Source organism: Oncorhynchus mykiss, chromosome 29 (assembly GCF_057628025.1).
Source record: "Oncorhynchus mykiss isolate SJ-2025 chromosome 29, ASM5762802v1, whole genome shotgun sequence".
NCBI classification, from domain to species: domain Eukaryota; kingdom Metazoa; phylum Chordata; class Actinopteri; order Salmoniformes; family Salmonidae; genus Oncorhynchus; species Oncorhynchus mykiss.
Genome location: NC_143050.1, coordinates 3223955 through 3250001, shown reverse-complemented (window position 1 = coordinate 3250001; position 26047 = coordinate 3223955). Strand labels below are relative to the sequence as shown.

The 26047-nt window shown below is 42.2% G+C and overlaps 1 protein-coding gene across 2 annotated transcripts in view; it reads left to right on the top strand.

Annotated features, from left to right (window-relative positions):
• The first annotated feature begins 4566 nt into the window (after positions 1-4566).
• Positions 4567-26047, top strand: part of LOC110510287 (1,4-alpha-glucan branching enzyme 1a) — a 157014-nt gene continuing 135533 nt past the window's right edge. Inside the window, exon 1 of one of the 2 annotated variants that reach the window (XM_036968271.2) lies at positions 4567-4902. In XM_036968271.2, the coding sequence (XP_036824166.1) occupies positions 4796-4902 (107 nt within the window). In that variant the 5' untranslated portion in view covers positions 4567-4795. The remainder of the gene's footprint in view (positions 4903-26047) is intronic. The other variant, XR_016493168.1, reaches the window with a different exon arrangement.

Genomic DNA, 26047 nt, shown 5'->3' with positions numbered 1-26047 from the left:
GTACTCTACCTCTATCTCCACAGCTCTACCTCTATCCCCACAGCTCTATCTACTCTACCTCTATCACCACAGCTCTATCACCACAGCTCTACCTCTATCTCCACAGGTCTATCTACTCTACCTCTATCACCACAGCTCTACCTCTATCACCACAGCTCTATGTACTCTACCTCTATCTCCACAGCTCTACCTCTATCCCCACAGCTCTATCACCTCTACCCCTATCCCCACAGCTCTACCTCTATCACCACAGCTCTACCTCTATCACCACAGCTCTACCTCTATCTCCACAGCTCTATCACCTCTACCTCTATCACCACAGCTCTATCAGCTCTACGGTTTGAGCCAGCTGCCAAGTGAGATTGTAAGGATACGTTTGTATGTTGTGTCCAGCAGCACAACGGGATCAAACAGAGCTTCGTCCCGTATTTCATCACTTTGTAACTGCCTGTCTACTTTGCTTTGGGTTTGAATTTAACTCTTTTTTTTTTTTAAACTCACTTTTACAAACAACTTTGGATCCATAATTTGACCAATAACAACTAGCTATAGAGCTGTTTCACAGCGATACCGCTGTCCAATTATAATCCTCAATAAGGTCCCCAAACATGATTTTAAATTGCCCCGAGCGGCGTCAGAACATCCAATTGTAATGTATTTTGTAGTTGGTTCTAGCAATAAAAAAAAAAAAAATGGGAGATTTACCTTGTTGGGTGGAGACGGAACTTCAAGAGTTATCCAACTTTGTGAAAGGGTTTGGTATCTCGTGTTTTTATATTTTAACAGCAACGTTAGGTACGATGTCGTAGTGCTTCGTAAACCAAACCCCCCAAAAAAAGGGAATAGTGAAGTGACCTGTGGTACTTTAATAATGAGGTCAACCTTTTGATGCGGTGATGTGATAAAGTCGAATGGCGCTACGGTAGACGACATCCAATGGTTTAAGAGTAGTGGCTGTTGCATTCTGGGAAATGGCGTCACCATAATCAAGACCTGGTAGGAAAGTTGACTGTGCAATCTGCTTCCTGCTGTTTCGGGGAGAGGCAAGATCCACTTTCATTAAATCTTAGCTCTTTAACTAACTCATCTGTATGTTTGTTTTTTTAAATATGAAGTCCTTGTCAATCCGAAATGCCTAGATATTTGTAGGTGGAGACTCGATCAATGGAATAACCATCCCAATAAATAAATATGTAGTCCATCTGAAACATTTTTGCAAGAATGACAGCATGTGCTTGTCATATAAATTTAAGCCACAAAGGCCTCAACAACTCTCTCCAATCTCACGTCTTAAAGTCCTACCTACAAAGTGGAGGGATTTCATTTCATTTTTTAAGGTGCTTTTTACCCCTTCCCCCCCCCCCCCCCCCAATTTCGTGATGTGCGATTGGTAGATACAGTGTTGTCCCATCGCTGCAACGGGAAAAGGCGAGAGCCGTGCCTACAGGCTTCTTGACACAATGCCCGCTTATTAACCCGGAAGCCAGCCGTGTCGGAGGAAACACTGTATAGCTGGCGACCGAAGTCAGGGCCGTCACAAGGAGTCGCTAGGGCGACGATAGGACAAGGATATCCCTGCCGGCCAAACCCTCCCCTAACCTGGACGATGCTGGGTCAATTGTTACGCCGCCTCATGGGTCTCGCGGGTTGCGGCCGGCCGGGATACAGCCTGGGATCAAACCCAGATCTGTAGTGATGCCTCTAGCGCTGGGATGCAGTGCCTTAGACCACTGTGCCACTCGGGAGGCCCTGTCCTAGAGAGATGTACGGTTATTAAAACATCACGCCAGGGTAAACCTACAGGAAACACAGGCCATTTTAAGTGTTTCTAAAAATCCATTATAGGATAAATGGAATGGTGGAAAAAATAATTAGAATCATTTCCCATTTTTGACCGATAGGTTTTATGGGTATTATGACTCATTCTGTGGTACTCTATAGGTTATTTATTTATTTACTGGTGCTGACAATGCTAATTACTGTCAGGATTTATGTGGCTCTTCATTCTGTTTATTATTTGTGTAAATATTATAAGTATTTTACGCCAGTCCATTTACAATTTGCCAAATAAAACGAAGCGAAGCTTTGGCCGTCGTTGATCACGTCCTTTTTGATAAAAGCGGTTTACAGGCATCTGCTTCGAAAGTAAACTGCTTGGTGGTTTTACACGCATGCCTCAGAGCTCAGGGTTATAAAACATAACTTCAACTCTAATAAAAGCTTTCTCCTTGGGGCAGAAAACTGTGAGGTTTTTTCCTCGTCTCAAACTCCCTTTTCACTCTCAGAAATGAATAACAGATGATGTAACAGTAGGCTCTTCTCTTCTTCTAATAGCGGTCATCTCTTACTCGGATCATTTCATTATTTTTCTATTCAATTTTTCACATCACAAAGAAAATTAATAACAGCAAACATCCAGAAAACAAACTGTCATCACCATAGTAACAAGGAGCTCCAGTCCATGATCCATCTATGATGGTTCAATTCTGAAAATGGAAGCACATTTGCTGCACCCTCGACAACCACTGTAATTATTATTATTTTACCCTGATGTTCATCTATGAACATTTGAACATCTTGGCCATGTTCTGTTATAATCTCCACCCGGCACAGCCAGAAGAGGACTGGCCACCCCTCATAGCCTGGTTCCTCTCCACCCGGCACAGCCAGAAGAGGACTGGCCACCCCTCATAGCCTGGTTCCTCTCCACCCGGCACAGCCAGAAGAGGACTGGCCATCCCCTCAGAGCCTGGTTCCTCTCGAGGTTTATAATCTCCACCCGGAACAGCCAGAAGAGGACTGGCCATCCCCTCATAGCCTGGTTCCTCTCCACCCGGCACAGCCAGAAGAGGACTGGCCATCCCCTCATAGCCTGGTTCCTCTCCACCCGGCACAGCCAGAAGAGGACTGGCCATCCCCTCAGAGCCTGGTTCCTCTCTAGGTTTATAATCTCCACCCGGCACAGCCAGAAGAGGACTGGCCATCCCCTCAGAGCCTGGTTCCTCTCTAGGTTTATAATCTCCACCCGGCACAGCCAGAAGAGGACTGACCATCCCCTCAGCGCCTGGTTCCTCTCTAGGTTTCTTCCTAGGTTCCTGTTTATCTAGGGAATTATTCCCTAGCCACCGTGCTTCTGCTGTTTGGAGGTTTTAGGCTGGGTTTCTTTATAGCACTTTGTGACATCGGCTGATGTAAAAAATGGCTCTATAAATTAAATTTGATTGATTGTCTGCTATGTATACTGGGAAGAAACGCCTCAGTCCTTGACAGTGCTTGTTTCTTCCAGTAGGCCTATACGGAGAGTGGATGCAGTACTGTAGGGCTATAGGCTACTGGGAAGTGAGGAGGCAAAAATATAAAATAAACTGTTTTCATCGTTCTTATTATTCGTTCTATTTTCCCTCTAGAGCTCCCGGTGGAGCAGAATACTAGTGTCTTTTCCTTGATCTACTTTATTAGTGCCAGCAGAGCGGAGGACTCTGGAGGAAGCAACGGTGCACAGGTCACGCCGATAATGGGCCGGGGTTTGTGCCAGGAGTCGGGAACCCGGGGGGTGGGGGGGTGGGGGGGTGCCTAAAGGCAGAATAAACCGGTAAAACAGAAGTTTGTAATGAAATAACAACAGTAATACGGAGTTCTACTACACCGGTCTTTATCGGACAGATTCTGTCACCGGCATCGCCTTTAGCGAAGACAGACCAGAAGGAAGGAAAGAAAAGTGGGGATAAAAAAATACATAAAAAAATAAAGACAAGTAACTAAATAGAACAAAACTGAATAGCCTAAAATAATGTGTAAAAAAAATATATATATATATATATTCAAGTATATATATTCAAGTATTGTATGTTGACATTTAAAATTGGAAAAACATCCATTGACACATTGGAAAATATAGGTACATTTGTAATGCAGAACAGAGAGACAATATAGCGGCTTATTTTTAAAGTAGCCCAGGTTGACCGCCAGCACTTAGGCTGCTAGCAATAAATGGTGTCATTTCTATCAATAAAGGCTACACCGCAGATAAGGAAGAGAGATGTAAGGTCCACAAAATGGGGATTATGCACTTCTGTGACCTGCTGCATTTTGGAATTGGCGATGCATATGTATATGTATATATCTATGTCTCTGTATATGTATATATCTATGTCTATATCTATGTCTATGTATATATCTATGTCTCTGTATATATCTATGTATATGTATATATCTATGTCTATGTATATGTATATATCTATGTCTATGTATATGTATATATCTATGTCTATATCTATGTCTATGTATATATCTATGTCTCTGTATATGTATATATCTATGTCTATATCTATGTCTATGTATATGTATATATCTATGTCTCTGTATATGTCTATATCTATGTCTCTGTATATGTATATATCTATGTCTATGTATATGTATATATCTATGTCTCTGTATATGTCTATATCTATGTCTATGTATATATCTATGTCTATATCTATGTCTATGTATATGTATATATCTATGTCTCTGTATATGTATATATCTATGTCTATGTATATATCTGTCTTTGTCTATATATATTTCTATGTCTATGTTTTTGCGTCTGGCTCCGCATGGGAGGGACTAAAACAAGTATCTGTGTGTTTTCGGACACCCCGCCCCCTCCACACGTGTGTCCGAAAACTTTTTAGAAGACAGTATAAAGTAACTCTGCTTGCAGTTTATGAATCTTAACTGTAACAGTTACCAGTTTCAGTATATGTCGGCGTTGTAAAACTATAGTACGTCTGCTTCTAGAATCACGGAACATAAGATGGCGGACCATTCAGAACGCGACGAATTTACCGAGCTGCCAGATCTAAGCGAATTTCTCCGGGAGGATCCCTACTTAGTGCCCTACCAAGAAGACTTATGTCGCAGGTAGGGTAACGACGTTGTACACTGCACAATGTAGATTTTAAACCAACGCATGCCACTTAGGCCTAGCTTGCAATTTTGCGACGCACTTTCTGAAATGGCAGGATAGGCTACTTTTTAATAGAGCTGGCAGGCCAGTCTCTACAACAGTCCAATGTATTTAGGTTACTATATTCTATCTCATCAATACCAGAATGTAGTCAAGGCCCTGTTGTAACTTTCAGTGCAATGTAACAACTTTCAGCTACATTTGACATTGAGGGGAGGGGAGGTGACTAGTTATTGCAGTAAGTCAGAGAGGAGGAGGCGAAACGAGAGGTTTTACTCAGCCAAAAAAATCTGTCCAAGGAAAAATAAGACTACGATTTTACGAATTTTTGTGTCGTGGTCAACAAACGATTGCATTTCTAATTTAGGTTTATTTGATCAACTATGAGTTGGTTATAATGGTTAAGGTGTTAGGAATTCACTGGCATTTCATAAACTTGTAAAACAAACGAATTTTCAGTTGGAATTGTGCTTGTCGCCATAGCGATAGAGGACTCATCATGGATATAACCCGTTTTAATGGACATTGCCGTTTCTTAAAGTAGTCAACTGGGTGGGGATTCCTATGAGTTGGGAGCAATCAGCCAATGAAGAAGAAAATTGACCACTTTAAAATGGAGATGGCAGGGTCACGGAGGCTGTCACAGCACAGATGTAAAGATCAGACCTATCACTATATCTGCCCTCTTATTGGCTAGAATGGTCCCACCTCCCGCCTTGTTCTTGTTGTTGTTGTTAGTGCGTTCAATCGACTTTCTTGTCAATATAATAGACATTCTTTAAGTGAGTTAAAACTTTAACCAGTGCACACCCCAAGCTGGAACAATTCATAAAAATCATCCCCTCCCTCGTAGCTCAGTTCGATCATGTGTGTGTGCATGTGTGATTCATGTTAATGTTTAGTGTGATTGGGGTCAGAGTAATGTCAAGACATGATGATCATGTCTGCCTTCCAAATGGCACCCTATTCCCTCTATAGTGCACTACTTTAGACCAGAGCCCTATGGGACCCTATTCCCTATATAGTACACTACTTTAGACCAGAGCCCTAAGGCACCCTATTCCCTATATAGTGCACTACTTTAGACCATAGCCCTAAGGCACCCTATTCCCTATATAGTGCACTACTTTAGACCAGAGCCCGATGGTACCCTGTTCCCTATATAGTGCACTACTTTAGACCAGAGCCCTATGGAACCATATTCCCTATATTGTGCACTACTTTAGACCAGAGCCCTATGTTACCCTATTCCCTATATAGTGCACTACTTTAGACCAGAACTCTATGGTACCCTGTTCCCTATATAGTGCACTATTTTAGACCAGAGCCCTATGGTACCCTATTCCCTATATAGTGCACTACTTTAGACCAGAGCCCTATGGAACCATATTCCCTATATAGTGCACTACTTTAGACCAGAGTCCTATGGTACCCTATTCCCTCTATAGTGCACTACTTTAGACCAGAGCCCTATGGTACCCTATTCCCTCTATAGGGCACTACTTTAGACCAGAGCTCTATGGTACCCTATTCCCTATATAGTACACTACTTCAGACCAGAGCCCTATGGCACCCTATTCCCTACATAGAGCACTACTTTAGACCAGAGCCCTATGGTACCCTATTCCCTATATAGTGCACTACTTTAGACCAGAGCCCTAAGGCACCCAATTCCCTACTTAGGTCCTGGAGGCTGACCGTGTCTCGCCCCTCATACCCTAGTCATGTCGCCATTCATTCTTGTTAATGGGATATAATATGTGATCATAATTAGGAACGCACGATATATATCGGTATCGGCCGATGTCTAGTTTAACGCAGATGTGAAAAACCGATGACAAAGTTGACGTGCATACCTATATAACGTAGGTAGATGAGGTACATACCTACTATAACGTAGGTAGATGAGGTACATACCTATATAACGTAGGTAGATGAGGTGCATACCTGTATAACATAGGTAGATGAGGTGCATACCTACTATAACGTAGGTAGATGAGGTGCATACCTATATAATGTAGGTAGATGAGGTACATACCTACTATAACGTAGGTAGATGAGGTACATACCTACTATAACGTAGGTAGATGAGGTGCATACCTATATAACGTAGGTAGATGAGGTACATACCTACTATAACGTAGGTAGATGAGGTACATACCTGTATAACGTAGGTAGATGAGGTGCATACCTGTATAACGTAGGTAGATGAGGTGCATACCTGTATAACATAGGTAGATGAGGTGCATACTTATATAACGTAGGTAGATGAGGTGCATACCTGTATAACATAGGTAGATGAGGTGCATACCTGTATAACATAGGTAGATGAGGTGCATACTTATATAACGTAGGTAGATGAGGTGCATACCTGTATAACGTAGGTAGATGAGGTGCATACCTGTATAACATAGGTAGATGAGGTGCATACCTGTATAACGTAGGTAGATGAGGTGCATACCTGTATAACATAGGTAGATGAGGTGCATACCTGTATAACGTAGGTAGATGAGGTGCATACCTGTATAACGTAGGTAGATGAGGTGCATACCTGTATAACATAGGTAGATGAGGTGCATACTTATATAACGTAGGTAGATGAGGTGCATACCTGTATAACATAGGTAGATGAGGTGCATACCTGTATAACATAGGTAGATGAGGTGCATACTTATATAACGTAGGTAGATGAGGTGCATACCTGTATAACGTAGGTAGATGAGGTGCATACCTGTATAACATAGGTAGATGAGGTGCATACCTGTATAACGTAGGTAGATGAGGTGCATACCTGTATAACATAGGTAGATGAGGTGCATACCTGTATAACGTAGGTAGATGAGGTGCATACCTGTATAACGTAGGTAGATGAGGTGCATACCTGTATAACGTAGGTAGATGAGGTGCATACCTGTATAACGTAGGTAGATGAGGTGCATACCTGTATAACGTAGGTAGATGAGGTGCATACCTGTATAACGTAGGTAGATGAGGTGCATACCTGTATAACGTAGGTAGATGAGGTGCATACCTGTATAACGTAGGTAGATGAGGTGCATACCTGTATAACGTAGGTAGATGAGGTGCATACCTGTATAACGTAGGTAGATGAGGTGCATACCTGTATAACGTAGGTAGATGAGGTGCATACCTGTATAACGTAGGTAGATGAGGTGCATACCTGTATAACGTAGGTAGATGACGTAATGACGGCACGTACATTTTTGCTCTACACGTTCAACACTGCATTCCTAACCTAGCCCACAATGTCTGCTGTGTGGATCGAGGAGTCAACAAGTCCAGCAGTCATTTGAAAAGAGTAAGAACATTTCAGCGAGACAACTCAAAGGCAAAATCCATTAACGCCAAGATAATGGAATTCATTGCCCCTGAAAATCAACCGTTTCTCTGTCGCGGGTGATGTTGGCTTTCGCCGAGACTGGATAAGTACTGGTACACACTACCAAGTGCGCTATTTTTCAGATGTTGCCCTGCCGGAGTTACACAGTAATAGCGTCACTGCTATTAGCTTCACGTCATGCATACTATGGAACACCGTTTGGGTCTTTTGCGTGTCTAAAAAAAGATACCGTAGCTCTGTCAAAGCTGTACAAAAAAGTCTGCAAACACCGGCCACGAACGATGTGTTTACAAACACCGCGTTGGTAATAAAGCATCATTTGTTCGACCTCAACTTCAACAAGATTTAGCTTGGTACCTAGCTAACACCAACACAACCAGCCTGAAAACAATGACCAGTAGAAACTGATTTAGCTTGGTACCTAGCTAACACCAACACAACCAGCCTGAAAACAATGACCAGTAGAAACTGATTTAGCTTGGTACCTAGCTAACACCAACACAACCAGCCTGAAAACAATGACCAGTAGAAACTGATTTAGCTTGGTACCTAGCTAACACCAACACAACCAGCCTGAAAACAATGACCAGTAGAAACTGATTTAGCTTGGTACCTAGCTAACACCAACACAACCAGCCTGAAAACAATGACCAGTAGAAACTGATTTAGCTTGGTACCTAGCTAACACCAACACAACCAGCCTGAAAACAATGACCAGTAGAAACTGATTTAGCTTGGTACCTAGCTAACACCAACACAACCAGCCTGAAAACAATGACCAGTAGAAACTGATTTAGCTTGGTACCTAGCTAACACCAACACAACCAACAATTGTGCGCCACCCTATGGGACTCCCAATCACAGCTGGATGTGATACAGCCTGGATTCGAACTAGGGACTGTAGTGACGCCTCTTGCACTGAGATGCAGTGCCTTAGATCGCTGCGTCCATCCGTGTGTGTGATAACTATTTAACTGTACTAGAATGCTTAAAAGGCCGCTAAAAGTTTAAATATCGTTTTTTTTTGGCGGAGGGGATGGGCAGGGAAAATGTTGGATATCGGTTATCGGCCAAAAAATGTCCCTTCGGTGCATCCACCAATCATAATATGTAGTATGATTGGGATTAGAATACTAATGGTGTAATGGTCAATCAGGGATTTATATCTAGATTAGACGTAACAGAGTCGTTATACAACAGGGACTCTGCAAGTCGTATTTCAGACGTGAACCAGAGCAAGACAAAAGGGTTCAGTGGTTACAGCTCTGGATTGGTCAGATAAAATGTGTGTATTGGGGATGGGGGGGGTTACCAGTTAAACATCTCTGCTGTTTCATTCATCATCTCTGTGGACTAGAGATTGAAAGCGTATGTCCATGTTTTTTTTTTTTTTTTTTTCTACAGGAATCCAGACCTGTTGTACACTAGATTTCTAGGCTGTGTGCTGCGAATAGAAACATGTTTGATGTTGTCAGTGCTGTATGTTTGAAAAGGTTATGTTTTTTAAAGGGCTGCAGTGTTTTTAAAAATGTTTTTTTAACCTTTATTTTAACGAGGCAAGTCGGTTTAAGAACAAATTCTTATTTTCAATGACGGCCTAGGAACAGTGGGTTAACTGCCTTGTTCAGGGGCAGAACGACAGATTTGTACCAATTGCACGCTGGTCAGCTGGTCTTCCCTCTATCCTCTCTAGACTGGTCAGCTAGTCTACCCTCTCTAGACTGGTCAGCTAGTCTTCCCTCTAGACTGGTCATCTAGTCTTCCCTCTATCCTCTCTAGACTGGTCAGCTAGTCTTCCCTCTATCCTCTCTAGACTGGTCAGCTAGTCTACCCTCTAGACTGGTCATCTAGTCTTCCCTCTATCCTCTCTAGACTGGTCAGCTAGTCTTCCCTCTATCCTCTCTAGACTGGTCAGCTAGTCTACCCTCTCTAGACTGGTCAGCTAGTCTACCCTCTCTAGACTGGTCAGCTAGTCTTCCCTCTATCCTCTCTAGACTGGTCAGCTAGTCTACCCTTTACCCTCTCTAGACTGGTCAGCTAGTCTACCCTTTACCCTCTCTAGACTGGTCAGCTAGTCTACCCTCTACCCTCTCTAGACTGGTCAGCTAGTCTACCCTTTACCCTCTCTGGACTGGTTATCTCAGCTCTATGATTTCCTGTCCCTGAGAGATGGGGAGAGATTTTGTCTGTGTGCACTCCCGCGCCATTTGAGAGAGAGAGAGTATTCCTCTGCTGTGGGTGTGAGACTGTCACCCAGGCCTATACACACACACACACACACACACACACACACACACACACACACCACATGTGTGTGGACTGTCACCCTGTCCCAGTACAATTCGGAGGTGTGGAAGTTAGTTAATTGCGTGGGAAGGTTTGAGGAGCGACGCAGAGATCTCTACTGTCTGAGGTGTGTGTGTGTGTGTGCAGGTACTCAGGGCTTGTTAAGTCACTAATGTCAGCAGCCCAGAGAGAGGATGCTGGGAGACGGCGGGATGGGAACGGAAGACGGGAGTGGGTGTTAGTCATTAGCCAGCTGTTGTCAGCACACGTCTCCTCTTTCTGTCACCGGGGAGGTGTGTGTGTGTGTGTGTGGGGGGGGGGGGGGGGGTCGGCCGAGAGTCGTCTTTCCTTTTGACCAATCGAACGCAGTCTCAAAGTGGAATTTTTTTATTTTTTTTAACTTTGCAAATAAATGAAAAGCTGATATGTCTTGAGTCAAGTATCCTACCTCTTCTTGTTATTGGAAGCCTAAGTAAGTTCAGGAGTAAAACTTTGCTTAAGTCACATAATAAGTTGCATGGACTCACTGTGTGTGCTATAATGGTGTTTCACATGATTCTTCTGTACCCCACACATCAGTCGTACGATGCTTTTCAAACCGATTCAACCACAAAGAACTGAGGTGTTCCAACGCCTCTCAGACATTGAATATCCCTTTGTGCACGGTAAAGTTATTAATTACATGTTTGATGGTGTATCAATACACACAGTCACTACAAAGATACAGACGTCCTTCCTAACTCAGTTGCCGGAGAGGAAGGAAACTGCTCAGGATTTTCACCATAAGGCCAATGGTGACTTTAAAACAGTTACAGAGTTGAATGGCTGTGATAGGAGAGAACTGAGGATGGATCAACAATGCTGTAGTTACTCCACAATATTAACCTAAATGACAGAGTGAAGAGAAGGAAACCTGTACAGAATAAAACAATTTCAAAACATGGCTCCTGTTTGTAAAACTGCAAACAAAATGTGGCAAAGCAATTCACTTTTTGTCCTGAATAAAAAGTGTGATATTTGGGGCAAATCCAACACACCACTGAGTACCACTCTTCATATTTTCAAGCATGGTGGTGGCTGCATCATTTGATTGGTATGCTTGTAATCGTTAAGAACTGGGGAGTTTTCCCAAGATTAAAAAGTAAGCTAAGCTTTAGGAAAACCTGGTCTGCTTTCCACCAGATGCTGTGGGTCTATGTTGTGGGGGTTAAGGCAGGACAGTACCCACCTACCTACATAGACCTGTAGGTAGGTGGGTACTGTCCTGCCTTAACCCCCACAACATAGACCTGTAGGTAGGCGGGTACTGTCCTACATTAACCCCCACAACATAGACCTGTAGGTAGGTGGGTACTGTCCTGCCTTAACCCCCACAACATAGACCTGTAGTTAGGTGGGTACTGTCCTGCCTTAACCCCCACAACGTAGCCCTGTAGGTAGGTGGGTACTGTCCTGCCTTAACCCCCACAACGTAGACCTGTAGGTAGGTGGGTACTGTCCTGCCTTAACCCCCACAACGTAGACCTCTAGGTAGGTGGGTACTGTCCTGCCTTAACCCCCACAACGTAGACCTGTAGGTAGGTGGGTACTGTCCTGCCTTAACCCCCACAACGTAGACCTGTAGGTAGGTGGGTACTGTCCTACATTAACCCCCACAACGTAGACCTGTAGGTAGGTGGGTACTGTCCTGCCTTAACCCCCACAACGTAGACCTGTAGGTAGGTGGGTACTGTCCTGCCTTAACCCCCACAACGTAGACCTGTAGGTAGGTGGGTACTGTCCTGCCTTAACCCCCACAACGTAGACCTGTAGGTAGGTGGGTACTGTCCTGCCTTAACCCCCACAACGTAGACCTGTAGGTAGATGGGTACTGTCCTGCCTTAACCCCCACAACGTAGACCTGTAGGTAGGTGGGTACTGTCCTGCCTTAACCCCCACAACGTAGACCTGTAGGTAGGTGGGTACTGTCCTGCCTTAACCCCCACAACGTAGACCTGTAGGTAGGTGGGTACTGTCCTGCCTTAACCCCCACAACGTAGACCTGTAGGTAGGTGGGTACTGTCCTGCCTTAACCCCCACAACGTAGACCTGTAGGTAGGTGGGTACTGTCCTGCCTTAACCCCCACAACGTAGACCTGTAGGTAGGTGGGTACTGTCCTGCCTTAACCCCCACAACATAGACCTGTAGGTAGATGGGTACTGTCCTGCCTTAACCCCCACAACGTAGACCTGTAGGTAGGTGGTTACTGTCCTGCCTTAACCCCCACAACGTAGACCTGTAGGTAGGTGGGTACTGTCCTGCCTTAACCCCCACAACGTAGACCTGTAGGTAGGTGGGTACTGTCCTGCCTTAACCCCCACAACATAGACCTGTAGGTAGGTGGGTACTGTCCTGCCTTAACCCCCACAACGTAGACCTGTAGGTAGGTGGGTACTGTCCTGCCTTAACCCCCACAACGTAGACCTGTAGGTAGGTGGGTACTGTCCTGCCTTAACCCCCACAACGTAGACCTGTAGGTAGGTGGGTACTGTCCTGCCTTAACCCCCACAACATAGACCTGTAGGTAGGTGGGTACTGTCCTGCCTTAACCCCCACAACGTAGACCTGTAGGTAGGTGGGTACTGTCCTGCCTTAACCCCCACAACGTAGACCTGTAGGTAGGTGGGTACTGTCCTGCCTTAACCCCCACAACGTAGACCTGTAGGTAGGTGGGTACTGTCCTACATTAACCCCCACAACGTAGACCTGTAGGTAGGTGGGTACTGTCCTGCCTTAACCCCCACAACATAGACCTGTAGGTAGGTGGGTACTGTCCTGCCTTAACCCCCACAACATAGACCTGTAGGTAGGTGGGTACTGTCCTGCCTTAACCCCCACAACATAGACCTGTAGGTAGGTGGGTACTGTCCTGCCTTAACCCCCACAACGTAGACCTGTAGGTAGGTGGGTACTGTCCTGCCTTAACCCCCACAACATAGACCTGTAGGTAGGTGGGTACTGTCCTGCCTTAACCCCCACAACGTAGACCTGTAGGTAGGTGGGTACTGTCCTGCCTTAACCCCCACAACGTAGACCTGTAGGTAGGTGGGTACTGTCCTGCCTTAACCCCCACAACGTAGACCTGTAGGTAGGTGGGTACTGTCCTGCCTTAACCCCCACAACGTAGACCTGTAGGTAGGTGGGTACTGTCCTACCTTAACCCCCACAACATAGACCTGTAGGTAGGTGGGTACTGTCCTGCCTTAACCCCCACAACGTAGACCTGTATCACCATTGAACTTTTGCTTTTATATAGTATTTCACCTTTATAAGAAGTGTGTGTGTGACCCGTCTGTTTCTCGGCCTGTAATTGTGTGTTGTTATAATTGGGAGGTTTTGGATACACTCCACAGTCCATTGTTTCATAGGTCAGCTTTGATAGATCCCAGCCTCCCATAGACTGTACCTGTCCTGTCCACACTGTGACTGAATGAGCAGCTGGGTCGTCTCATTCAGCATCGTTTCATTTAGTGTTTTTTTTGTGTTCTCGTTTCTTGAGGAAATGATGTCCAATATGAGGGCTGAGTGGAGAAGGGACATGGCTGTGGGGGACACGTGGAGGGGATAGGAGGGTTTTAGAATCCATCTGAGCCCAGACCTTTAATTGACCACCCTTCCTTCCTTCCGTTGCTTAGTTAGTATTCTTGTTGTAAGGTTGTTGGAAACAGGTTCTTCTCTCTCTGTCTCAGGGGACTGCTGCTGTACAAACACTCTTTTAATGGGCTACATGCACACACCTACGAATACACACACACACACACCTACGAATACACGCATACACACACACGCACATGCACACACCTACGAATATATACAGTTGAAGTTGGAAGTTTGCATACACTTAGGTTGGAGTCATTAACTTGTTTTTCAACCACTACACACATTTCTTGTTAACAAACTATATTTTTTTGCAAGTCGGTAAGGACATCTACTTTGTGCATGACAAGTAATTTTTCCAACAATTGTTTACAGAAAGATTTTTTCACTTATAATTCACTGTATCACAATTTCAGTGGGTCAGAAGTGCCTTTAAACAGCTTGGAAAATTCCAGAAAATGATGTCATAGCTTTAGAAGCTTCTGATAGGCTAATTGACATCATTTGAGTCAATTGGAGGTGGACCTGTGGGTGTATTTCAAGGCCTACCTTCAAACTCAGTGCCTCTTTGCTTGACATCATGGGAAAATCAAAAGAAATCAGCCAAGACCTCAGAAGAAAAATTGTAGACATTACTCCCTTTCTGTCTGTATGAGTTTGTCTACCACATTGCCGGCAGACAGAGCGTTGGGCCAGTAACCGAAAGGTTGCTAGGTCGAATCCCCGAGGTGACAAGGTAAAAATCTGTCTTTCTGCCCCCTGAACAAGGCAGTTAACCCACTGTTCCTAGACCAGTTAACCCACTGTTCCTAGACCAGTTAACCCACTGTTCCTAGACCAGTTAACCCACTGTTCCTAGACCAGTTAACCCACTGTTCCTAGACCAGTTAACCTACTGTTCCTAGACCAGTTAACCCACTGTTCCTAGACCAGTTAACCCACTGTTCCTAGACCAGTTAACCCAATGTTCCTAGACCAGTTAACCCACTGTTCCTAGACCAGTTAACCCACTGTTCCTAGGCCTGTTAACCCACTGTTCCTAGGCCTGTTAACCCACTGTTCCTAGGCCAGTTAACCCACTGTTCCTAGACCAGTTAACCCACTGTTCCTAGACCAGTTAACCCACTGTTCCTAGACCAGTTAACCCACTGTTCCTAGGCCAGTTAACCCACTGTTCCTAGGCCAGTTAACCCACTGTTCCTAGGCCTGTTAACCCACTGTTCCTAGACCAGTTAACCCACTGTTCCTAGGCCTGTTAACCCACTGTTCCTAGGCCAGTTAACCCACTGTTCCTAGACCAGTTAACCCACTGTTACTGGGCCATTGTTGTAAATAAGAATTTGTTCTTAAATGACTAATTAAATAAAGCTAAATTTAAAAACTGTAAAGCTGTTAGCGATGATGCTAATGACAACCATCTTCTGCTTTCCAAAAAACCACCTCAGTTCAATGTGAACTACAAAGTAGCCTGTGATCAACCTGGCAGGATGCTGTCATGATTATTTTCATGAATCCAGTGATGATTGGTTCAGGAATCTCTGCAGTTCCATTGTGTGCTACAGAAACACAGCTAACTAACCAATTAAAGTCTCTTGCTGGTGCTCATCTGAATTAAAGGGTTAAAACCCCCAAAATGTCCAATATTTATTTTGCCAGACTTCAAAAGTGGTTTAAGCATTAGAACATCCTATTATTATTATTATTGTTGTTGTTGTTGTTGTTGTTGTTGTAATAATAAGGCGAAAACGTAGAAAAACAGGAACAGAGAATGGAATTTAAAAAAGAGAACTGAACTGAATTACAAAAAAATGTACCTTATTTTTTTATAGGTGTTTTATAATGGGCTGATTTAATACTTCAACATGGACCCATTGGTATTCTGGTCTAAAGTAGTGCTCTATATAGGGAATAGGGTGCCATAGGGCCCTGGTCTAAAGTAGGGCACTATATAGGGATCAATTTTGGATGCTGAATGGACTGGATTGATGCTAATTCATCTTCCTTTCCCCCCCTGAGACTGAAACCAGGGTTTTATCCCTCCACTGACTAAAAGGAGGGAGAGAGGGATAATTTCCCCCTGTGACTGAAACCAGGGTTTTATCTACTGACTAAAAGGAGGGAGAGAGGGATCTTTTCCCCCTGTGACTGAAACCAGGGTTTTATCTACTGACTAAAAGGAGGGAGAGAGGGATCTTTTCCCCCTGAGACTGAAACCAGGGTTTTATCTACTGACTAAAAGGAGGGAGAGGGATATTTTCCCCCTGAGACTGAAACCAGGGTTTTATCTACTGACTAAAAGGAGGGAAAGAGGGATCATTTGAGCACCACTTACAAACATGAGGATTAATGTGTCAAGGTGTGTCACACTAGGTCAGTGTTTCAGTCCTAGACCCTATAGAAATCAGTGTATACCCTAACTTAGACTGTGTGTGTGTAAGCATGCACAGGCTTGAATGTGAGCGTGTTTGAGTGCATTCTAACACATCTGGCTCAGTGAAAAGCCTGAGTAGTATCCTACGAAGCAAGCTATATATACTCTGGGTTTTCTAAAGCTAAGCAGCTTCAGTTAGCTTCACATTCCAGGCTTCATCCGCACTACGACGGTGGATTTTGCTCCTCCGCCTGCCGCTCATTCTGGCAGGGTTGTAAACTGCTTGTGCATGTCACACGTGGCTAGTATAACTCACTACTGAAACATCAAGCCATGAGCCAATCAGAACTCTTCATTGAGACAATGCTGAAACATCAATCCATGAGCCAGTCACAACTCTTCATTGAGACAATGCTGAAACATCAAGCCATGAGCCAATCAGAACTCTTCATTGAGACAATGCTGAAACATCAAGCCATGAGCCAGTCACAACTCTTCATTGAGACAATGCTGAAACATCAAGCCATGAGCCAATCAGAACTCTTCATTGAGACAATGCTGAAACATCAAGCCATGAGCCAGTCAGAACTCTTCATTGAGACAATGCTGAAACATCAAGCCATGAGCCAATCAGTTTGTTGGTGATGTTCTAGTTTGTTGGTGATGTTCTAGTTTGTTGGTGATGTTCTAGTTTGTTGGTGATGTTCTAGTTTGTTGGTGATGTTCTAGTTTGTTGGTGATGTGGCCACCAAGGAACTTGAAGCTCCCAACCTGCTCCACTGCAGCCCCGTCGATGAGAATGGGGGGTGTGCTCGGCCCTCCTTTTTCCTGTAGTCCACAATCATCTCCTTTGTCTTGATCACGTTGAGGGAGAGGTTGTTGTCCTGGCACCACACGGCCAGGTCTCTGACCTCCTCCCTATAGGCTGTCTCATCGGTGATCAGGCCTGCAACTGTTGTGTCGTCGGCCAAACTTAATGATGGTGTTGGAGTCGTGCCTGGCCCGTGCAGTCATGAGTGAACAGGGAGTACAGGAGGGGACTGAGCACGCAGGGGCCCCCGTGTTGATTATTAGCCTGGCAGATGACCAGAAGTTTTTTCTAGCAGGCAGTTGACCATTAACCTGTATAACTGTCTGTCTGTCCCGACTGTGTGTGCGTGTCCCGACTGTCTATGTGTGTGCGTGTCCCGACTGTCTGTGTGCGTGCGTGTCCCGACTGTCTGTGTGCGTGCGTGTCCCGACTGTCTGTGTGCGTGCGTGTCCCGACTGTCTGTGTGCGTGCGTGTCCCTACTGTCTGTGTGCGTGCGTGTCCCGACTGTCTGTGTGCGTGCGTGTCCCGACTGTCTGTGTGTCCCGACTGTCTGTGTGTGCGTGCAAGTGCTCAGCATAAGTGGGAACTTCAAGACTGGAAAAGCATTCCAGGTGACTTACCTCATGATGCTGGTTGAGAGAATGCCAAGAGTGTGCCAAGCTGTCAAGGTAGCAGGTGGCTACCTTGAAAAATCTGAAATAAATCTAAATATAACACTTTTCTGGTTACTACATGACTCCGTATGTGTTATTTCATAGTTTTGATGTCTTCACTATTATTCTACAATGTAGAAAATAGTAAGAATAAAGAAAAACCCTTGAATGAGGAGGTTTGCCCAATCTTTTGACTGGTACTGTATTTAAAGCAGTCTTTTAGGATTCAGCACACACACACAGGTGATTTTCTTTTTTTCTCTGTGTGTGTGTGTGTGTGTGTGTGTGTGTGTGTGTGTGTGTGTGTGTGTGTGTGTGTGTGTGTGTGTGTGTGTGTGTGTGTGTGTGTGTGTGTGTGTGTGTGTGTGTGTGTGTGTGTGTGTGTGTGTGTGTATTAAGATGCTGGACCAGTTTTACTGTAGCAGATAGTATTTCACTGTGTTTGTGTGAATTTCTGCCGTCTCATTTGGGACTTTCCCGTTAGTCAAGTGTTTGTGCTGCTTGCTTAACCAAGGGGAAAATGGCTTTTAGAAACCACTGCTCCTGAATATGGTGTGTGTGTTGCTGTGCAGTGGACTGTAAAAATAAAATCTATGAAATATTATATTTAGTTTTGTAGCTACTAAACCATAGGAAACACTTTTTTTACATATTTCTTCTCAGACACACACTGATGGAGGACTGATATACTATATACACTGCTGGAGGACTGATATGCTATATACACTGCTGGAGGACTGATATGCTATATTACTATATACACTGCTGGAGGACTGATATACTATATTACTATATACACTGCTGGAGGACTGATATACTATATACACTGCTGGAGGACTGATATACTATATACACTGATGGAGGACTGATATACTATATACACTGATGGAGGACTGATATACTATATACACTGATGGAGGACTGATATACTATATACACTGCTGGAGGACTGATATACTATATACACTGCTGGAGGACTGATATACTATATACACTGCTGGAGGACTGATATACTATATACACTGCTGGAGGACTGATATACTATATACACTGCTGGAGGACTGATATACTATATACACTGCTGGAGGACTGATATACTATATACACTGATGGAGGACTGATATACTATATACACTGCTGGAGGACTGATATACTATATACACTGCTGGAGGACTGATATACTATATACACTGCTGGAGGACTGATATACTATATACACTGATGGAGGACTGATATACTATATACACTGCTGGAGGACTGATATACTATATACACTGCTGGAGGACTGATATACTATATACACTGCTGGAGGACTGATATACTATATACACTGCTGGAGGACTGATATACTATATACACTGCTGGAGGACTGATATACTATATACACTGCTGGAGGACTGATATACTATATACACTGCTGGAGGACTGATATACTATATACACTGCTGGAGGACTGATATACTATATACACTGCTGGAGGACTGATATACTATATACACTGCTGGAGGACTGATATACTATATACACTGCTGGAGGACTGATATACTATATACACTGCTGGAGGACTGATATACTATATTACTATATACACTGCTGGAGGACTGATATACTATATTACTATATACACTGCTGGAGGACTGATATACTATATTACTATATACACTGATGGAGGACTGATATACTATATACACTGATGGAGGACTGATATACTATATACACTGATGGAGGACTGATATACTATATACACTGCTGGAGGACTGATATACTATATACACTGCTGGAGGACTGATATACTATATTACTATATACACTGCTGGAGGACTGATATACTATATTACTATATACACTGCTGGAGGACTGATATACTATATTACTATATACACTGATGGAGGACTGATATACTATATACACTGATGGAGGACTGATATACTATATACACTGCTGGAGGACTGATGTACTATATACACTGATGGAGGACTGATATACTATATTACTATATACACTGCTGGAGGACTGATATACTATATTACTATATACACTGATGGAGGACTGATATACTATATTACTATATACACTGCTGGAGGACTGATATACTATATACACTGCTGGAGGACTGATATACTATATTCACTGATGGAGGACTGATATACTATATTACTATATACACTGCTGGAGGACTGATATACTATATACACTGCTGGAGGACAGATATACTATATTACTATATATACTGATGGAGGACTGATATACTATATACACTGCTGGAGGACTGATATACTATATACACTGATGGAGGACTGATATACTATATTACTATATACACTGCTGGAGGACTGATATACTATATTACTATATACACTGCTGGAGGACTGATATGCTATATTACTATATACACTGATGGAGGACTGATATACTATATACACTGCTGGAGGACTGATATACTATATACACTGATGGAGGACTGATATACTATATTACTATATATACTGATGGAGGACTGATATACTATATACACTGCTGGAGGACTGATATACTATATACACTGATGGAGGACTGATATACTATATTACTATATACACTGCTGGAGGACTGATATGCTATATTACTATATACACTGATGGAGGACTGATATACTATATACACTGCTGGAGGACTGATATACTATATTACTATATACACTGCTGGAGGACTGATATACTATATTACTATATACACTGCTGGAGGACTGATATGCTATATTACTATATACACTGATGGAGGACTGATATACTATATTACTATATATACTGATGGAGGACTGATATACTATATACACTGATGGAGGACTGATATACTATATACACTGCTGGAGGACTGATATACTATATTACTATATACACTGCTGGAGGACTGATATACTATATTACTATATACACTGCTGGAGGACTGATATGCTATATACACTGCTGGAGGACTGATATGCTATATTACTATATACACTGATGGAGGACTGATATACTATATACACTGCTGGAGGACTGATATACTATATACACTGCTGGAGGACTGATATACTATATACACTGCTGGAGGACTGATATGCTATATTACTATATACACTGATGGAGGACTGATATGCTATATTACTATATACACTGATGGAGGACTGATATGCTATATTACTATATACACTGATGGAGGACTGATATGCTATATTACTATATACACTGATGGAGGACTGATATGCTATATTACTATATACACTGATGGAGGACTGATATACTATATACACTGCTGTAGGACTGATATGCTATATTACTATATACACTGATGGAGGACTGATATGCTATATTACTATATACACTGCTGGAGGACTGATATGCTATATTACTATATACACTGATGGAGGACTGATATGCTATATTACTATATACACTGATGGAGGACTGATATACTATATACACTGCTGGAGGACTGATATACTATATACACTGCTGGAGGACTGATATGCTATATTACTATACACACTGCTGGAGGACTGATATGCTATATTACTATATACACTGCTGGAGGACTGATATGCTATATTACTATATACACTGATGGAGGACTGATATACTATATACACTGCTGGAGGACTGATATACTATATACACTGATGGAGGACTGATGTACTATATTACTATATACACTGCTGGAGGACTGATATGCTATATTACTATATACACTGCTGGAGGACTGATAGGCTATATTACTATATACACTGCTGGAGGACTGATATGCTATATTACTATATACACTGATGGAGGACTGATATACTATATACACTGCTGGAGGACTGATATACTATATACACTGCTGGAGGACTGATATGCTATATTACTATACACACTGCTGGAGGACTGATATGCTATATTACTATATACACTGATGGAGGACTGATATACTATATTACTATATACACTGATGGAGTGCTGATATACTATATACACTGCTGGAGGACTGATATACTATATACACTGATGGAGGACTGATGTACTATATTACTATATACACTGATGGAGTGCTGATATACTATATACACTGCTGGAGGACTGATATACTATATTACTATATACACTGATGGAGGACTGATGTACTATATTACTATATACACTGATGGAGGACTGATATACTATATACACTGCTGGAGGACTGATATACTATATACACTGCTGGAGGACTGATATGCTATATTACTATACACACTGCTGGAGGACTGATATGCTATATTACTATATACACTGCTGGAGGACTGATATGCTATATTACTATATACACTGATGGAGGACTGATATACTATATACACTGCTGGAGCACTGATATACTATATACACTGCTGGAGGACTGATATACTATATTACTATATACACTGCTGGAGGACTGATATACTATATTACTATATACACTGCTGGAGGACTGATATGCTATATACACTGCTGGAGGACTGATATGCTATATTACTATATACACTGATGGAGGACTGATATACTATATACACTGCTGGAGGACTGATATACTATATACACTGCTGGAGGACTGATATACTATATACACTGCTGGAGGACTGATATGCTATATTACTATATACACTGATGGAGGACTGATATGCTATATTACTATATACACTGATGGAGGACTGATATGCTATATTACTATATACACTGATGGAGGACTGATATGCTATATTACTATATACACTGATGGAGGACTGATATGCTATATTACTATATACACTGATGGAGGACTGATATACTATATACACTGCTGTAGGACTGATATGCTATATTACTATATACACTGATGGAGGACTGATATGCTATATTACTATATACACTGCTGGAGGACTGATATGCTATATTACTATATACACTGATGGAGGACTGATATGCTATATTACTATATACACTGATGGAGGACTGATATACTATATACACTGCTGGAGGACTGATATACTATATACACTGCTGGAGGACTGATATGCTATATTACTATACACACTGCTGGAGGACTGATATGCTATATTACTATATACACTGCTGGAGGACTGATATGCTATATTACTATATACACTGATGGAGGACTGATATACTATATACACTGCTGGAGGACTGATATACTATATACACTGATGGAGGACTGATGTACTATATTACTATATACACTGCTGGAGGACTGATATGCTATATTACTATATACACTGCTGGAGGACTGATAGGCTATATTACTATATACACTGCTGGAGGACTGATATGCTATATTACTATATACACTGATGGAGGACTGATATACTATATACACTGCTGGAGGACTGATATACTATATACACTGCTGGAGGACTGATATGCTATATTACTATACACACTGCTGGAGGACTGATATGCTATATTACTATATACACTGATGGAGGACTGATATACTATATTACTATATACACTGATGGAGTGCTGATATACTATATACACTGCTGGAGGACTGATATACTATATACACTGATGGAGGACTGATGTACTATATTACTATATACACTGATGGAGTGCTGATATACTATATACACTGCTGGAGGACTGATATACTATATTACTATATACACTGATGGAGGACTGATGTACTATATTACTATATACACTGATGGAGGACTGATATACTATATACACTGCTGGAGGACTGATATACTATATACACTGCTGGAGGACTGATATGCTATATTACTATACACACTGCTGGAGGACTGATATGCTATATTACTATATACACTGCTGGAGGACTGATATGCTATATTACTATATACTCTGATGGAGGACTGATATACTATATACACTGCTGGAGCACTGATATACTATATACACTGATGGAGGACTGATGTACTATATTACTATATACACTGCTGGAGGACTGATATGCTATATTACTATATACACTGCTGGAGGACTGATATGCTATATTACTATATACACTGCTGGAGGACTGATATGCTATATTACTATATACACTGATGGAGGACTGATATACTATATACACTGCTGGAGGACTGATATACTATATACACTGCTGGAGGACTGATATGCTATATTACTATACACACTGCTGGAGGACTGATATGCTATATTACTATATACACTGATGGAGGACTGATATACTATATTACTATATACACTGATGGAGTGCTGATATACTATATACACTGCTGGAGGACTGATATACTATATACACTGATGGAGGACTGATGTACTATATTACTATATACACTGATGGAGTGCTGATATACTATATACACTGCTGGAGGACTGATATACTATATTACTATATACACTGATGGAGGACTGATGTACTATATTACTATATACACTGATGGAGGACTGATATACTATATACACTGCTGGAGGACTGATATACTATATACACTGATGGAGGACTGATATACTATATATCTTGATGGAGGACTGATATACTATATACACTGATGGAGGACTGATATACTATATTACTATATATACTGATGGAGGACTGATATGCTATATTACTATATATCTTGATGGAGGACTGATATACTATATACACTGATGGAGGACTGATATACTATATTACTATATATACTGATGGAGGACTGATATACTATATTACTATATATCTTGATGGAGGACTGATATACTATATACACTGATGGAGGACTGATATACTATATTACTATATATACTGATGGAGGACTGATATACTATATACACTGATGGAGGACTGATATACTATATACACTGATGGAGGACTGATATACTATATATACTGATGGAGGACTGATATACTATATTACTATATATACTGATGGAGGACTGATATACTATATACAACTGTAGTCGGAGGTTTACATTTAGGGGCTTAACAGCAAAGGGGGCGACTATACAGTTGTCTGAAGTATATATACACCTTAGCCAAATACATTTAAACTCAGTTTTTCACAATTCCTGACATTTAATCCTAGTAAAAATTCCCTGTCTTAGGTCAGTTAGGATCACCACTTTATTTAAAGAATGTGAAATGTCAGAATAATAGTAGAGAGAATGATTTATTTCAGCTTTTTTTTCTTTCATCACATTCCAAGTGGGTCAGAAGTTTACATATACTCCATTAGTATTTGGTAGCGTTGCCTTTAAATTGTATAACTTGGGTCAAATGTTTTGGGTAGCCTTCCACAAGCTTCCCACAATAATTTAGGTGATTTTTGGCCCATTCCTCCTGACAGAGATGGTGTAACTGAGTCAGGTTTGTAGGCCTCCTTGCTCGCACACACTTTTTCACTTCTGCCCACAAATGTTCTATAGGATTGAGGTCAGGGCTTTGTGATGGCCACTCCAATACCTTGACTTTGTTGTCCTTAAGCCAATTTTCCACAACTTTGGAAGTATACCTTGGGGTCATTGTCCATTTGGAAGACCCATTTGCGACCAAGCTTTAACTTCCTGACTGATGTCTTGAGATGTTGCTTCAATATATCCACATTATTTCCCTCCTCATGATGCCATCTATTTCGTGAAGTCCACCAGTCCCTCCTGCAGCAAAGCACCCCCACAACATGATGCTGTCACCCCCATGCTTCACGGTTAGGATGGTGTTCTTCGGCTTGCAAGCATCCTCCTTTTTCCTCCAAACATAATGATGGCCATTTTTGTTTCAGAGGACATTTCTCCAGAATCAAACTGTAGCCTGGCTTTTTATGGTGGTTTTGGAGCAGTGGCTTCTTCCTTGCTGAGCGGCCTTTCAGGTTATGTTGATATAGGACTCTGTTTTACTGTGGATATAGATACTTTTGTACCTGTTTCCTCCAGCATCTTCACAATGTCCTTTGCTGCTGTTCTGTGATTGATTTACACTTTTCACACCAAAGTACGTTCATCTCTAGGAGACAGAGCGAGTCTCCTTCCTGAGCGGTATGACGGCTGTGTGGTCCCATGGTGTTTATACTTGCG